This window comes from Planococcus citri, chromosome 3 (genome assembly GCF_950023065.1).
Source record: "Planococcus citri chromosome 3, ihPlaCitr1.1, whole genome shotgun sequence".
Taxonomy (NCBI): domain Eukaryota; kingdom Metazoa; phylum Arthropoda; class Insecta; order Hemiptera; family Pseudococcidae; genus Planococcus; species Planococcus citri.
Genome location: NC_088679.1, coordinates 55,151,957 through 55,169,303, shown reverse-complemented (window position 1 = coordinate 55,169,303; position 17,347 = coordinate 55,151,957). Strand labels below are relative to the sequence as shown.

Sequence of the window (17,347 nt, the reverse complement as noted above, 5' to 3'; positions counted from 1 at the left end):
TTTCGATATTTGTTGTAAAAATTGGTCTAGGGAAAGTACGCCCTACTTGTAAATCTTTGGCTATCCGGCCTCTGATTGAAAAGTAGGATCGGTGGCACCCCCCTTCCCCCGCTGCGTGGTTTCCGCGCCGATTCAAGGTGACCCCTTGGACGGCTCGGGGGGCAATGTAGTGGGTAGGGGGCGTGCAGGGAACCGCTACGTACTGCGCCGGAACGCTTCTCGCAGATGAGTTACGTATCCGATCAATATATATAGAAGAAGCTGGGCTACCAAAAGTTGCCCAGTGTTGGCTCTTGTGATCTGATGCTACTATTCCTAAACCCGTCCAGTGCTTCGAGCCGAGAACGGTAATGAGAATAATTGGTGTCGGTCTTATTGAGTAACGCTGAAGAGAATAATACATGTATGTTTATGTAATTGTACAGATATTAATTATAATAAACGTATTATTCTGTACATGGGTTTTAATTTGTTATAAAAGTATTATCCGTTGAACAAATCAGTGTATCCTCCTCGTGGTTATTAACGTCCGCATCCGGTCAATAACCGTACTAGAGGTACTCTTATGTCGTAGGTCTACCTCCTACTTCACATCCAGCGGTTATGTTATGACTTATGAGCTTCGCGTTCATCGAATTTTGTAACATTGTTCAGTGTTGCAACTGAATGGTAATGTTGAAGAGAAATGGAAATTTTTAGAAAATGAAGGGAAATCAAGAAGGATTTAGAGCTTAAAAATTGTGAATAATCAAATTTACGATTTATTTTCTTCTATGAATGGTGCAATTCGGTTATCACTTACAACTGCATTATTTTAATTTTATTTCTGACAAAACGTTACTTCATTTTTGAAAGCAACACTGTTTGCATAGCAAACAACTTTACCTACCAAGTTCATCTTCTTTTTCATTGGCGAAGGGGAAGGCAGAATTTATTTTAAAATTTAAAAAAATTCCTATCTAACCAATCCATACTTGATACACGTGCTGACTAGAAAATTATAAATAGGTAAATAATTAAATACCATTGATTTTAAAATGGTAAGGTGGCAGCGTACGGAAGTGATCAGATGATTCAGGCAAGTGGCATGAACTGAAAACTGAACTCAGAACTGGGACGACATTGACGACAGGCGAAAACCGAACCTTCGTCTTCGTTCATGAATGATAAAAATAATTTACTTAGGTATATTTTTATTTGCAAACTAGTTTGGCTAACACCAAGTCGTCCTGTGATTTCTTGTTGTGAGATACGTTATCGTACGTAAAGTTTCGCCTGAGATAAGATCTTTGAATTTTGACCTTTGAAACAATGTTTCGATTCAGTAATGAATTGAATAATCTAGTTTTAGTGTAAATTCTAAACGAGACTACTCAGTCGTGTGTTTTTTCGCTTCGATATTTTTTGCTAATTGCTGAAAGCTTGAAAGCTTCATATTTTTTTGAATTCCACGTTATATATCGAAACGTGTCTGCTTTGACATTTTCTGATTAGGATAACGAAGTTTTATTTAATGTACAACTGGTTGTTTATTTGTTTTTACTTAAGCTTAACTTTAAGCTATCACATTCACAGCTCTAAAAATGAGTTTCGATTCGACCTCGCAAAACGAAAAAAAATGTATTTTAGAAGCACGTAATGGTTCGATTCGCATCTACGGGGTGAGTAATTCTGTTACCTATTGTTTCTTTTAATTTATTTATACCTACCCACTCAATTTTTTAATCAAGAATTTGCAGTGCAAAAAAGTTTCCCTGAAACTGAAATCATGGACAGATACCTACAACACCTAGATATATTTTTTTAAATTTCGTGGAGCTAACAAATGAAAGTTTTAATTGTTCAACCTACCTACTCATGTCTTATGAATAGAAAAGAAAACTTTTTGCTAACGAATTGTTTTGCGCAGGGCTTTTTAGACTCCATGCGACGATTACAGCACGTATAAATTGATATGAGTTTATACCTAATTACCTATCCAAAGCATTTAAAAATCATTGAAGGTTTTCATTAATGCGAAAAGATTTTGAATTCGATTCATAAAAGCTTATCTGAAGATAGCTCGTCTAGGTTTCTTTTTTCACGATCAGCTCGATGTAATAATCAATATAAGTTGACCTTTAATCAATGGTTTCGCCTAGTTCTTTATTATTTGGCTAATTTTCTCTCGTTGTTGCTACGCTGATTTCTTCTTTTTCTTAATTACTCGTAATATCAAAGTATCATCTGGGTATTTCATGTTAAAAGAGATGAGTACATGTAATTTACTCGTTGTTCCGACAAATCGTTGGAAAAATTCTGAATAAAAACAAATCGACAGAAGTTAAGGAATATAATGTACCTAGGTATAATATACTTAGTGATGACGATGCATGCACTCGTACCTATACCTACATTACTTCGCCAATACAATGAAATGAACGTATAGTAATTAGTGTGAAAATACATTTAAAAAATTATAACGGCGAAAAAACAATAAAATTTTGATCAAACATCGTTCAAACTTGATGTTGGTAAAATTTTTAACGTAACCATTCATTTATGCGTAAAAACGTTCGATAGTTAAATTCCATATACAATTTGTATTGAAACAAGTGTAACACACGTCGTAAATAATCCACACATGTATTGCACCTAACTAAGGTTTAAACAATACCAGAAAAAATTTACTCATCAGTGCATGGCACATTTTTACTAGTTCAATGGTGAATTCATGCAATGTCGTTTGACAATTATCGACACCTACCTGTTTCGTTAGAATTTTCAATTAAAAATTCAAATCGTGTTCTAAATAAATTTTGATAAGTTTTTTAAACATATGTTTTTTAATATGATAAGCTACGTCATTAGGCCAGTGAAAAATTTCTGTCTCGTGAACTTCATCGAAGATAACGATTCGGAGGTACGTTAGTAGGTATCGCATAGAGTAGCCCAACATCTAAAAACTTTATCTTTAATTTATTAGGTACCAATGATTATTCATCACACGGTTGTTGGTCGCTGGACCAGATGATCACGAGATCAATTTCGCGAAGTTTTTAAAATTAATGGAGTTTTGATCCTATAGGGAATTATTCACCATAAGTACATATAAAAAAATGGTCGTTTCTTTTATCACTGAAAAAAGTTACTTTGTTGATTTGCAGACGGAAAAATTGGTGAAAAAAAATGGTTCGAAGTTTGCGTGTTTCAATTACATCAACTGTATTGTGGGCAGTGGAGTCATCGGTGAGTATGAAAAATATTTTGTTGAAATGGATTTTTTTTCATTTAATTTAATCAAATCTCGACCAATTCATTATTAGGATTGCGTGCTGATTGAGATTCAACTTTAATGTAATTTGGAGTAGATATTTTGTATGATGTATAATTGAGTAGATACTTCATACCTATGTACTTCTACATACTTACCCTGTTTTGTTGTTGTTGTTGTTTTTTTTTTCTGAAAAATATTTTTGCAAAAAGAAATTAGTTAGGTACCCATCGAATCAGACACTTGTTCTATTTTTAATGTCTACAGTACCTGCCTAAGTATCATGTTAGGTATTCTTCATTTTATACAATCTTCCACATGCAGGTACCTCAACCTACCTCACTTTCATGTTTCTCTTTTTTCTTTTTTAAATCAAATGAGTACAATAGAGGTAAATACGTGATAACCTTTTCCCAATCGAAATACAAACAGAGACATTTTATCGTTGGGTTTTTTCATTCAACATACGTAGATACGTAGGTACCTACTTAAATAATCTTCCAAAGTTACCAAAGTTCATCTTACTTGAGTACTTAGGTGCTTTAAACAATTACCAACCAGAGCGCTTCAAAATCATTACGGTGAAAAAATTAAAGCCGAGAGAGATTTTAGTAGCTCATTTTTATCATTATTAAGTACCTATTTAGCCATCGGATGAATGAATTTTATGTTCGCGAAGTTCCTGATAAATAATTAATTAACCTCGAACAGAGAAACGCAAACGGTAGTTATCGGTCTCGTGATTAGATACTTAATTAAAAACAGAGAAATTGGTCCCGAATGATTATTGCAATATCAAAAATGGTTTAAGAGCTGAGTTTTTGAATCAATTAACGTGAAAACGTGATACCTTAAACGGAGCACTAATTAATTAAAGAACTTACAGTCTTATACACATGTACTTAGATACCTAATAGAAATATCGATTATACATACGTAAAGATGGGTAATTCGATAACATAACTAAGTTTATTTTTATTTTCAATAATCGAAGTAGGTAAACATGTACTACAGGTAATAAGTTCAGCTTTTGAAAAAACAAGAAGTTGAGCTTTTTTTAAAAAATTCAATTCGATTTCTTTTTTGTACCTTAAAGTCTCCGTTCAAGAAATTGTGGGCAATTTTTAAATAAAATTTGTAGAAAAATGTGTACCTACACGTAGTTGTGCCAAACGTTATTTTGAGGAGAATGCAACGAACAATAAAATAAATGACGTAGGTACAACGCACATACATTTATGTACGAGGTCTATGTATACTAAGCCCACCAATCATATGATGAAAAATTATCTTATTTCTTTTCGAGAAAAACAATGTAAAGTAAATTTAACAGGCATATTTACATATTATTATACGAGTATTATGATACGTTTACTTCCACTACACATAAATACCTACATATTAAGTTTCTCACATCATTTGTACTTCAACATGTAAGTATAAGTATGAAGGTAGGCTATTTGACGATTCGATAACGTGTTTAGGTCACCTTATCATGTTAAATATTCGAGGGCTTGAATACGCGGAACCATCGAAAAATCAAAATTAAAACTTTTCACTAGTTTTATTTGATCTATTCTATCTTTAGAAGGGGCAACCTGTCCCCCACCACAATGCATGAAAATTCAAGTAATGAGATTGGAAAATGAGCCTTCAGTTGGAAAAATTGTGATTTTTTTGATACCTAAATTACAAAGCTATATTTGATAAATTTCCGAATAATATAAGAAAAAAATTGCCAATTTTGGTTGAAAATTTTAATCTAAATTGGAAAGTTTCGTTTCAGATCAGTTAAAGTTGAAAATTACGAATTTTTGAAAGCGTTTGCCCTTGCGTGGCTCGGGTCTGATTTTTTTTATGTCTGAATTTTTGCATCAAAAACATGATCTAATTTTAAAGAACGTTAAAGACAGAAAAATTGACGTATTCTTGCAAAAAAAAATGATAGGTGTGCAGGTAATTTACTTTCTAAATAATACATTTTCGCAGCCTTATTAGTTTCTCTCAAGTCTGTTTGTTTGTTTCAAAATTAAACTTTTCAAACATCTATGCTATAACAAATTTTGGTTTGAACCAAAAAATAAGCTCGTCACATTAAAAACAGTGTTTCTTTAAAAAAAAAAAAAAAAAAAAACTTATTCAAATTCTAAAGTTTTAAAGCCAGGAAAAACCAAACTTTTTCATGAAAAACATGTTGTGTTTTCACCCTTTGAAATATACAGATGGCTCTCGCTTCGCTTGGGTCTCTTTTTCTTTTTGAAAATCGAAAAACTAAATTTCAAAAAAAAAACCATTACCTACTGAAGCTGTCAAAAATTCAAAAAAGTGAAATGAGATAATGAGAATTTTTAAATTAAGTGAAAAATTGCTCATTCTATCTCTTATTTCACTTTGAAAACTCACTGTTTTATTCGGAAAAATCAATATTTTCACCCCCTCTCTCCACCTAAAAAAAATTTAGTATTTTTTTAGTGAATATTATTAGAGGCCAGTAAAGATCTAAAAATTTAAAAATTGATAGGTTATTCTATCTTATTATGCTAGCAGGAATTCTGGATTAAACCTAAAATTATTATTTATTCATATTTTATTTTCAACTTTAATGATAGCGATAGCTTGACCCCCCCTTCCCTCTTTAGATCGGCTCTCGATTCATTTCACCGCATCCGAGACGGTATAAGATGTTGATATTGTTGATACATGTCCCGGAAAGGGTACGAGTAACGTAATAACGATTAAAATTTTCCAGTGGAATTTTTTTCAAACGTGACAACAATCTGATGAGTTTATAACTTAGAACTTGTACATGTGTATTTTTAATTCTTTCCCAATTAATATGTAATTGACGTCAGAAAGTCGTCGAACCGAGTTATCTTTCAAAAACAACTAGACATCTCACCTTAATCCAATATGTACCTATTCAAAGTGGGTACCTACGTAAACCTACTGTAGCCATGAGGACATAGGTATGATATTTTGTTTACTGCAGAATAAACATTAAGAGTAAAATGTAACAAGGTCAATGACTCTCGGTAGTTCGAGTCTAATTACAAAAAACAGATAAGAAGTTTATGAAAGTGAAATTTCAACTTCAATGAATTCACTTTTTAATCGTTTTGTCTGAAAAAGACAAAAAGTACTAAATGTAAGATCAAATGAAATCTTGATCAAGTCAAGTTCCGCTTTCTTGTATTTATAGGGAGAAGGGTGAGAAAAAATGCATCTTACGTATTATGCCGATCACTTGCCTTCCTGTGTAAAATTTCCTTTAGAAAATCACTAAAATTTTTATTTTTTTATAAACTGATGTAAGCATAAGCACCCTAAGTTGCATTCGAATAATTATCAATTAATTGGTGTTCAAGGTCGTTTTATGGGTATTTCTAGTCATAGGTATTATAAGTAGACATATTTACATTTACCTGCTCGACTTATTTGTGTTTTTACTTTTTTTTTTATGATAAAAATATTATGTTTTCATGCATTCAAGCATGGACAGCCTCGAGGTATTGTAACATAAGAGTGCAAAAATACAAACATCCAAACAAATATCTTGAATGATGGCAACATTTATTGGATATTGTCGTTAAATAATTTTCCATACTTACTCAAAGAGCTTATTATTTTATTTTGTAATAACACTTTTTTTGTTTTTAAATATTCAATAGGTATTTATACCCCTAAAAAAATAAAAAATTGAAAAAAAATTAAAAAAACAACAACAACAAAAAACGCGAATGCAGTTCGTAGGTAGGTATACTGGATCTGGTAGAGTGAAAAAATTCGTATACGTAGCCTTTCGACAGTTTCAACTTTTCAGTCTCACCTTTGGGTTTTTCAATTTAATTTTCTATTTTTTAGAAAAAAAGTATGATACTTTTTTTTTCAATATACTACCCTGTGGGCACGTTTGGCACTCAGGACGCAATGCCAGCGTAAAAGTGCCAAAATGTGACACTTTAGTGTCACATTTTGGCACTCAGTGTCAAATTTTGGCACTCAGTGTCATATTTTGGCACTCGGTGTCATATTTTGGCACTCGGTGTCATATTTGGACACTGGCACTGGCACTCAGTGTCATATCGTGACACTGGAGTATCAGGCACGGGCACTCAGTGTCATATTCTGACACTGGCACTGGCACTCAGTGTCATATCGTGACACTGGAGTGTCAGGCGACGGCACTCGAGTGTAAAATGTTGGCACTGGAATTTACCTTTCAAGTTCTTACACTCGTAAATCGGTACCATTGTTATTATTGTTGTACCTACAATTTTTACTAAGTTTCTAATTAAAAAAACAAAACAAAGGACAAATTTTTTTTGGTTTTATAAAACTTTGCTTAAACACTAAAAATTAAAAAAATCGCAAAATTTTCAATTTTTTTTGAATTGAATTTTGATTTAAAGTTGAGTTTAAAAAATTTATGCATGAAAAGTTTGAAATTGAGTTTGTTGATACGAGTAGGTACATTTTTTTTTGGTATGCGTTTGAGTGGTTTAATTATTACCTTAAAATGAATGAGACTGGTGAGTGGTTTTGGAGAAAATGACCCAGTTCTAAAAGATAAGTATTCAAGATTTTGCGTCGATCTAGGCCATAGCCTTCAAAATTCATTAGCACTTTTAGTGTTCCATAGGGCGATTGGAAATTTTCAAATATATTTTTGGGTAAATTCGTATTTTGATAATTTTTTCTTCGCCAATATTTCGCATTAATTAGGTAGGTATATCAATACAACATTGAAAGGCATTATTCCTGAAACTGGGGAAATATTAGATAAAAAATATAAAAAAATTGATAGGAAATCAGATGTTTTTTTTTCGAAATGTTTTTCAAAGTTGGCGATATTATAAGTACCTAGGGATATTTTTTTGCAAATTTTTAATCGCTCAGAAGAAATAAATGGCCTAGATCGACTCAGAATCTCAAATACTATCTTTTGAAACCGGACTATTTTTCCTAAAACAGGTTGGGTTAGGGGCAAAGTATTTTCAATTTTTCATAGCATTTTTACAAATTTTCAAACGATTTTCTCAAAGTTTTGCTAAATTTTAACGATTTATTGATTTATCTACTTATAAAAAGTTGAATAATTTTCGGAGTATTATTTTTATGCAATCTCAAAAGAAGTTTCGTGAAGTTTTCTATGGGAGCTGATCACATTTTGTTAATTTTTAATGATCTACAAGCGATTTTTCAGAGATTCTGTCCAAATCTCGAGACTTCTCATTGAATTGCAGAAGTTAATTATTATAGGTAATGGCTTCTTAGGTAAGGATGTTTTCAAGCACCTTTCTATATGTCTTGATCAATTTTACGTTGTTTTTTTTAATTTTTAAATATAAAATAAATTTTAGCGCTTTTAACATTTACCTACTAGGGTTTTTTTTACAAAATATTTTAATGTTTTTGTTGAGGTTTCACAATTTTTAGAACTTTCTACATTACATTTTACAGTATCTCATTTCATGAAATTTTTTGCAAATGAGGTACTTTACTCCATTTTGATATAATATTTGAGCAATATTTCAAATTTTTAATTTTTTTCATTTCTAACATTTTATGCCAAATTCCACCATGTTTTTTTTTTAGGGAATCTCGACGAGTAAATTCTTTTGAAATGTGTGTTTTTTTTACAATTCTTAATGATGTTTTACGTAATCTTCCGTAATTTTAACTCAATTTTTGATACTTTTCAGTGAATTTTTTAATGCTAATTTCACAGTTTTTATAAAAATTACAATATCCTTCTTCAGAGGCACCTCCAAAACTAAAAGTTTTTCTAAGCAAATTTCAACTTAAAATGGAGGTCTTTGCTGAATTTTCTCAAAATCTTACAAATTTTCTTTTCGTGATCAACATATATCAGAAAGAACACCACTAATAAGAAATAAAAGTTTTTAAATTTCTTCATTGCGTAATAATTACTTTCTTTTCAAAAAATAAAATAAAATTTACAAAAAATTTGGTATTCTCGTGCTTACTTGCTCGTTATTTTAAAAAATCTGTTTTTTGTTCTTCTTGAAAAAATCTCTGATTTTTGAGAAAAAAACTCAATATTAAAAAAAAAAGTTTTTAGGAGCAGCTTCTCATCATATTATTATGTTGATTTTTTTTTTTTTGAATATGAGAAAAATTTGCTTTGAAACCTTATTGCAACTTTTTTCACAAAAAATTATCAGTAATTTTTTGTTGAAATGCGCTTTTTCAACAAATGAAACTTCGTTTTTTTTTAATATTTAAAATTTTTGAGCTTTATATGTACTTTTTGAAAATTTTGATTGAAAAAAAAAATTTCAATTGGAACCTTTCTAGTATTTTTTAGAAAAAAAAGAATAAAAATCAAAACTAAATCAGCAGATAAGAATTTCTGTAATCGGATATTAATTTTAGAATTAATACCTATACCCTAGTAATTTTCAAAATGAAATAATTTGTGTAAAATTTGAGTGATGCATGCTCAAAATGAATGAGCAAGAGCAACTCACATTCTTTTTGCAATAACCAACTAACAGTCACTTTATCGCGCTTACGTATATCTCACGCGGTGGCGTAATCGGTAAAGCAACGGACTGTCACGCGAGGAACCCAGGTTCGAGCCCAGCTGGTGCCGGAAAAATTTCGAGTAAGTGATGTAACGGTGAAAATGATATTTCTCTCGTAGCCCTCTACTGAGGCAACACTGTTCTGAGAACGATCGAAAAACGACAGAAAAAGATGAAAATTACATAGCTCCTCAAAATTTTTCCGCACCGGCACTGGCACTGGCACTCTGACACTTTGGCACTGGCATTGGTAAATTGACAATGCGTCTCAGTCTCACTTTGACGCACTGTATCAGTTCTCGGTGCCAGTGGCACTGACACTGGCACTCTGACACTGTGACACTGGCACTGGAAATTGGCATTGCGTCTCAGTCTCACTTTGACGCAATGTCAAATACTGGCACTAAAGTGCCAAACGTGCCCACAGGGTAATTATTCAAATCAAACCACATTTCACTTATATATCTGAATGATTTATTTATCGATTAAGTACCTATTAAATACCTTAATGATAGGCTGAATATTCTTATTTGACTGGTCTCCACTCCAGAAGTATAACCACTTCGGTGTGATTTCTGTACAGACTTATGTAATGAAAATTGCCTATTTGGCAGTAAGCCAAAATCTAAGATACTTTCATATTGTAGGTACACGTATATCAGGGAATTTATTTCATAATATTTTGAAAAGGGCTATAGTTCATTACTACTCAAGTTTGCATAATTTTCTTTCCAGTAATGGCATCCACTTTGTATATTTGGAGAACATTTTTACTGTGTTAAAAAAAATATACATTTAAATTATTATTGCAAAAATTATATCATTTAGAATGTACGTAGGTATCTGGTATACTTAATATTTTTTCTTTCAATGTATAGGTATACCATTCGCTTTACAAGAGGCAGGATTTGGAGCTGGTTTGATGCTATTGGTGGTTGTAGCATTTATAACGGATTATTCGCTGAAATTGATGATAGAATGTGCTCATTTATCCAACAAATTTACCTACCAAGGTATGATGGAGTCAGCTTATGGCAGAGGAGGATTCATCTTGTTGTCGATTCTGCAGTTTGTTTATCCGTTTACTGGTAAATGAAATTTTTAATTACTGAATGTACATCTAGGTAAATATTGTTACAAGTATATTGTACGTTGTACTGTGTACGCAGTTCGCTGTTTTGAACCGAAAAGTTACCTACCTACATATTGACAAAATGTCTCGAGTGCAATTATTTAGATATGTATCAGATCAGAATACAATTTTACCTACACATTATTTGATTGAATTCTGTTTCAGCGATGATAAGTTATAATATAATTGTTGGCGATACGTTAACCAAAGTAATGGTCAGATTATTTTCATTGGCATCGAATTCAGTATTCGTGCGGCGTGATTTTGTCATCGGAATCGCAACGCTTTTCACAACAGTTCCTTTATGCTTGAAGAAAGATTTAGTCGGATTGGCCAGAGCATCGATTATATCGTTCGGCCTAATCCTATTCATTATGGTTGCTTTATTTATAAGAGTTGGAACCTTATCTACCATTGTGTAAGTATGTTTATGTAAAAATTCGTAAGTATCCTTAATTTTAAAGTAAAAATTAAAAAAAAAAAAAATACTGATAAAAATAATTTTTGAATGTGAACTACCTAGTCTTGATGTTTCTAAATTGGCTTAAATCATGTTTTAATGTAGCTCATTGAGATGCTCCTTTAAAATCGTACCCAACAAAATAATAACGTAAAATATTATAAAAATATTGTTATAATATGTACGAAAAGTACATTAAATTACCTACCATAAAAATTGTTTCACAGTGGAAAAAATGATAAAATATCATAAACATTGCTGAAAACCACTGCGAATACAATCTTTAATGGCAGAAAACTGATGAATTTGACGTGATCGTCGTTAAAAACTACTTTGTTATTTCAGTGATTGTCGAAAAAAATCAGAAATGTTACAACTTGAAAGAAAAATTAAAACATTGAATTTATTTAGGTATAATTTCTTGTAAGAAATTTTTAAAAAGAGAATTAAATCAAAAATTAATTTCTTTCAACTAGGTACTTGATAACCAGATTATTGAACAACAAATTAGGATATTAAAATTTGTTCCAAGTTAAACATTATTTTAGTAAAAATATTCTTTGAAAAAAAATTTTCCAAGTTTTTATTTCAAGATTTTTGATTTTGTATTTAAAAACAGCTCCAACAATAGACCTATCTAGTACCTACTTTATATTGTGTTAAGTATATTAACCATAAAAATTTCAAATTTTTTATTGTATTTTTCGCAGGCCAAAAAGTGAAGACGCTTATAAATTTTTTAGTTTAAATATTTTTTCAGCATTTGGAATCATGGCATTTGGTAAGAATTACTTATTCATTTTCATGTACTTTTCAGTAGTACCTATTTAATTAGTTACTTAGTAAGTATCTATTTTATAATCTTTTACTTATTTTCTGCAGCTTTCATGTGCCACCACAATGTGTTCTTATTATACGAGTCAATTGAAAACGTTAGTCAAAAAAAATGGAACCAAGTTACCTGCGTTTCAGTTACCATTTCGTTAATAATACTCTGCGTTTTTGGAATCTCTGGTTATGTTACCTTCACGGGATACACAGAAGGTACTGCATCACCTTAAAAAAGAAATATCCATATCCATGTGAGATACGCCATCCATAAATTCAAACATAAAATGAGCTATTGTCATTGCAATAGGTACTTTGCGGATGCGTAAAATTTTCAAAAATGGCGAAAAAAAGTAGGCCATTTTATACTGTTTTGTTAGCCCACGAGCTAATTTATTTCTCTTCTCTGTACAGGTGACGTTTTCCAAAACTATTGCTGGAACGATGATCTAATCAATTTGGCCAGATTTGCTTTCGCCTTCACCGTATTATTCGCTTATCCTATCGAATGCATGACAGCGAGATCAGTAATAACGCAATTAATTGGTCCAATTCATTACGAATTATCACTCTTCAAACACATAGTCATCACTTTAACTTTAGTCTTGAGTACATATCTGATTTCCATTACGACCAGTTGTCTCGGAATTGTACTCGAATTAAACGTAAGTTTTTCAAAATTCGATATAGTTGATAAAAAAATCCCTCATTATTTGTTCGACTCATTGACATCTAATGATTGTTGTAATTTTACAGGGTATTTTTTCGGCGATACCATTAGCATTTGTATTACCAGCAGTAATCTACATTAGATTGGAAGATGGCCCGTTGCTAAGCAAACGAAAAATGCCTGCTATTTTGTTGGCTATATTTGGATGTTTCACCGCAATCGTCGGTAGTTTATTATTGCTGAGAAATTGGACGCAATATTTGAGCTGTAATAAGAATAGGGATATGTTTTACTGTAGCCGCTGACCAGTCAAATTCATACGGTTAATACTTTCGTTGCGTACCTAGGTACCTTGATATTAAAGGTATCAACTACATATTATAGTAAGCCAATCTCAATTATTTTAATTTTGTAGATGTACTCGTCAAAAAGTCAGAAATCTTAGGTATTATAAATATGTATTTAGTTATCAATCAAAACGCATCTAGATGAACCACGATGAATTTAATGTATTTTTGTAGCTTTCGAAGAATTGTGTACCTTGCGGCTAATACATATTTTGATTTTGATGGTATTTCCGTGAATACCTATTGGAATGAAAAGCTTTGATTTACTTCCATCTTTTCCTGTGAGGGCATCATAATTTTGATTCAATCTTAAATGTTAATGGGGGTTTAATTTTGAAGAATAAACGTCACCACCTTTTTTTTCACTTTAATGCATTTATTCCACACTTTATGATATTGATGACGTTTTTAGAAAATTCTAATATAATAACAGGCGTGAATTTGAAAACCTAAATTTTTAAATTTTTTTCTAAAAAAATTTAGATGTAATATTATACAGACTGGTCGATAGTCAGAATTTCAACACGCGTAGGTAGTACCTTATCAAGTGGTCATCTGCAGACGTGATTGTTTTTATCATTTTATTTTTATTCAAGAAAATGACACTTGTTATTTTTATACACTTTTTTGTAAATAAAATTTATTTATTTATTGCTGTTACTTACTAGTTATGTTTTAATTAGGGTGAAAGCTTCCCTCAAACGAGTATTAATCAAAATAGGTTTGCATTTTTGTATCAAATGTTTGAGAAAAATGCTGGCTGAGCTAAACAAACATTTTTCTTAGCATAGGTATATTTTTTCGTTTCTTTATTCCTTTTTTTTTTCAGTAACAATGAAGAAGAGTTTAGTTTAGAAATTTTGAAATGACCAGGATTAATAACATTCTACAGATAATTTTCGTCGAACAATTTTGAATTTATTGAAATTTGAATGATTGCCAACTTAATTTTAAAAAGCTTGATAAAAAATTCATAGCGCGTCACTTTTTGCAAAAAATTGGGGTTTATATGTCAGATGAATCAAAATATTTTCTGATTTTGTCAATAGTGGTCTAGTTTTTTGACTGAATGAAGAATAATTTGTAAGTAAGTAGGAGTTTTAATACAAAATCATCTATCATTATTGATTCGTATCTTTTGCCACTACCAGAATACCACGGACTCATTAACGGAAAAAAAAAGAAAAAAAAAACTGAAGATATGCTAAAAATTGAAGTTTCAATCTGTTTACAGCCTACCAATCTATTGAGAATTCGAACAATATGAAATAAAATTGAAAAAAAAGTCTCTAAAATTATTTTAAAAAAGTTGTCAGAAAAATCATCCATATTTCTTAAAACTTGCTGAAGAACCACGTGAAGACATTTCAATTTGAACCAGAAAAAAACAGGTCAAAATAATAAGTACCGATGAAACCTGCGATCTCAGTTAGATACCAGGACTGGACTTTAAATGTGAAACTTCAGCCTTGGATTTTCAGCAAATTCGTCAAATTGAAAAATTTTAAAAAGCAGGTCAAAATTGTCTGTTGTATTTTTTATATTTACTCGTATTAGAATTATTTCCAGTCCAACATGAAATTACTGAAAGAAAAAAATTTAAAACTTGCTGGAGGCTCATAAATGACCCAGATGCCAAAAGATAGTTGTTATAAAATTCTATTGTTGAGAATTTGAGATAAAGTAATAATTTGGTGTTCATTTTCGGTATTTGAAAAAAACAAATGCATGAAAAAGTTGAAAATTTGCCATTTATTTTTTTTCAATTTTTTCAATTTTTAGAAATTTACCTACTAAAAATTGAAAATGAAAAATAAATCTTGACGCCTAAAATAATTTTACGTGAGTTGTTCACTTTGATTTGTGCCAATTCTAGTGATTCAGATATATAGGTACCTAAGTCTAGGTACCTTAGATTCCCAAACTACTCGAGTGTAAATTAGTTTGCCAATACTGAAAGTTGAAGGGGAAGATTATTGAGCTCTTTGGTATTGATTATTCGAGATCGCGTGCCTAACTCCTTATAGAAATATTGTAAAATTGGTGAAAATGATTCCGTTTAAAATACTCTAATGCCTTTAATTTTTTATGTAGACAAAATATGAATACTCTATTGATAGAATACTCGAAGATCAGTACCTAAATTAGAACTCTTCTTGTTTTCTACAATTTCAAAATTGAAATTTAAGAACTTGAAAAATCTTAACCTTTTAACACCTGAGAGAAGTTCAACCGATAAAATTTTCATGAAACAAGTTGGACTGAACAATCAGATTGTGATGTTTGTAAAAAAAAATTGGAATTGAGTGATCACTTATTTTGGAAATTAATAATTTTCTTTAATTTTCTCCAAAATTTCCTAAACCAAATTTACATATGCCGACTGAAACAAAAAACTAAGCTGATAGTTTGATAACAAATTTTATCAACTGAAAATTTTTTCGATCATTTTTTCCAATTTTTTCATAAGACCCACGAAGGAAAAATTTAACGTTCCAAAACACTAAATTTCAATTACTTTTTTCAACAACTTCGACAGTTTACAAAGAAAAATATGTATTTAAATCGCAACAAAATTGGAATAAAATGGGGTAAAATGTGGCGGGAGGGGGGGAGTCAATTTTGATCAAATTTTGTTTCGGAACTTCAATAATAAAAAAAATGGTAAAAATCCAAATTTTTAAAAAGTTTTCGAAAATGAACAATATTTTTACTCTTTGAATTAAGAAAAATTTCAGCTTTGAATAAAATAAAATTTTCTGCAAGGAGAAAAAACGTGAAATAAGTTTTGAAAATTGGTCGAGATTTTATTTTGGAATTTGTAAAAGAAATTGAGAAGTGTAAGCTTCTAATTATTGAGAAATTATTAAATTAAAAAACAAAATCAAATTCCAAAAAGAAATTACAAACAAGATTGAAAATTCAAACAGACGATGACGTGTAATTTCCATACAAATCCAAGAGTCTTCTGAAATGAAAATTTTGTTTTGTTCAAAAATTATGAAGCTGCGTAATATCAGCAATTCAGCATACGTTTTTATGCATCAAAAATTGGCACCACTGTATTTCAAAACACTTTTCTAATTTCAAAAATTAAATTTTTGATGTTTTGGGGTTATAATGCAAAATATTCTAGAAGAAAATATTTTTAAAACACAGATTTACCCTAAAGTAAGCGATCTTCAAATTTTCAATCACTCAGTAGAATGCTAAAAGTGGTCTTGGATTTTGATGGCAATGGCTTAGGTCAGCTCAGAATCTTGAATAGGTATTACCTACCTTTTGGAACTGTGCTTTTCTCTCAGAATAGATTGGTTAGGGGTTGCAGCAAAAAAGCCACGATTTTTTGCTAAAATTACCCTCTTTTTGAGGACTCGTATCTCTTTTTTAAGGACAGCTCCATAACTGAAAATTTTTCTGAGTAACTTCCGGCCCAAAATTAGGGGTTTTACTGAATTTGGTCAAAATCTTATATTTTTTTTTGCGATTTGCTATAATCTCTATACAACTGCCCATTTCAGCATATTTTTCATTTTTTTTAACATTATAAGAAACAATTATTTTTGATTTTATTTCAAGACGATTGAAGAACAGTACGAATTCGTCAAGTTGAGCCATATGAGTATAAAATGTTTTTCGAGTAGTTCTCGGATCCAGGTGCATTTTTGAGACTCATAATTATTTCTTTTGAATATCTAAACTTTTCGAAAAAAAAAATTGAAAATCATCACGAAGACTTCGATAACATTAAAATACGTAGGTACCAAACATAATACATTTTTCACGACACACTGCAATCGGCTCCGATTCTCCCGCAGCATATTCTCAATCGTACAGAAATCAGATACTTTGAAAACCAAAAATATAAAAATAACCCATTTCGATCAATTTACATAGGTAGGTAGAGAAAAAAAAACCTAAAAATTCATACCCATATATGCTATTAGTTAATCTAAACACCAGATCATCTAAATTTTCATCATTCGAGAGGTATATAGGTAAGGTATGGTACTCGTATTTTACGTCTAGCCCAGCACCCACCATTCAAGACGAAAAAAAATACGATTTTACCGCAGTGATTCACTCGATAGGCCTACTCTCTTCTTGAT

General features: G+C 30.9%; 1 protein-coding gene across 2 annotated transcripts; it reads left to right on the top strand.

Moving 5' to 3' along the window:
- Positions 1-1,189: 1,189 nt before the first annotated feature.
- Positions 1,190-13,898, top strand: LOC135840870 (putative sodium-coupled neutral amino acid transporter 11). 2 transcript variants are annotated; one of them, XM_065357607.1, is made up of 8 exons: positions 1,190-1,661; positions 3,147-3,228; positions 10,680-10,889; positions 11,099-11,351; positions 12,104-12,174; positions 12,276-12,437; positions 12,636-12,886; positions 12,978-13,898. In XM_065357607.1, the coding sequence occupies exons 1-8, from the start codon at positions 1,584-1,586 to the stop codon at positions 13,194-13,196; spliced, it is 1,326 nt and encodes a 441-aa protein (XP_065213679.1). In that variant the 5' UTR covers positions 1,190-1,583; the 3' UTR covers positions 13,197-13,898. The 2 variants fall into 2 exon arrangements, with proteins under 2 accessions (XP_065213679.1, XP_065213678.1); XM_065357606.1 differs by lacking the exon at positions 1,190-1,661 and adding an exon at positions 2,678-2,902.
- The last annotated feature ends 3,449 nt before the right edge of the window (positions 13,899-17,347 follow it).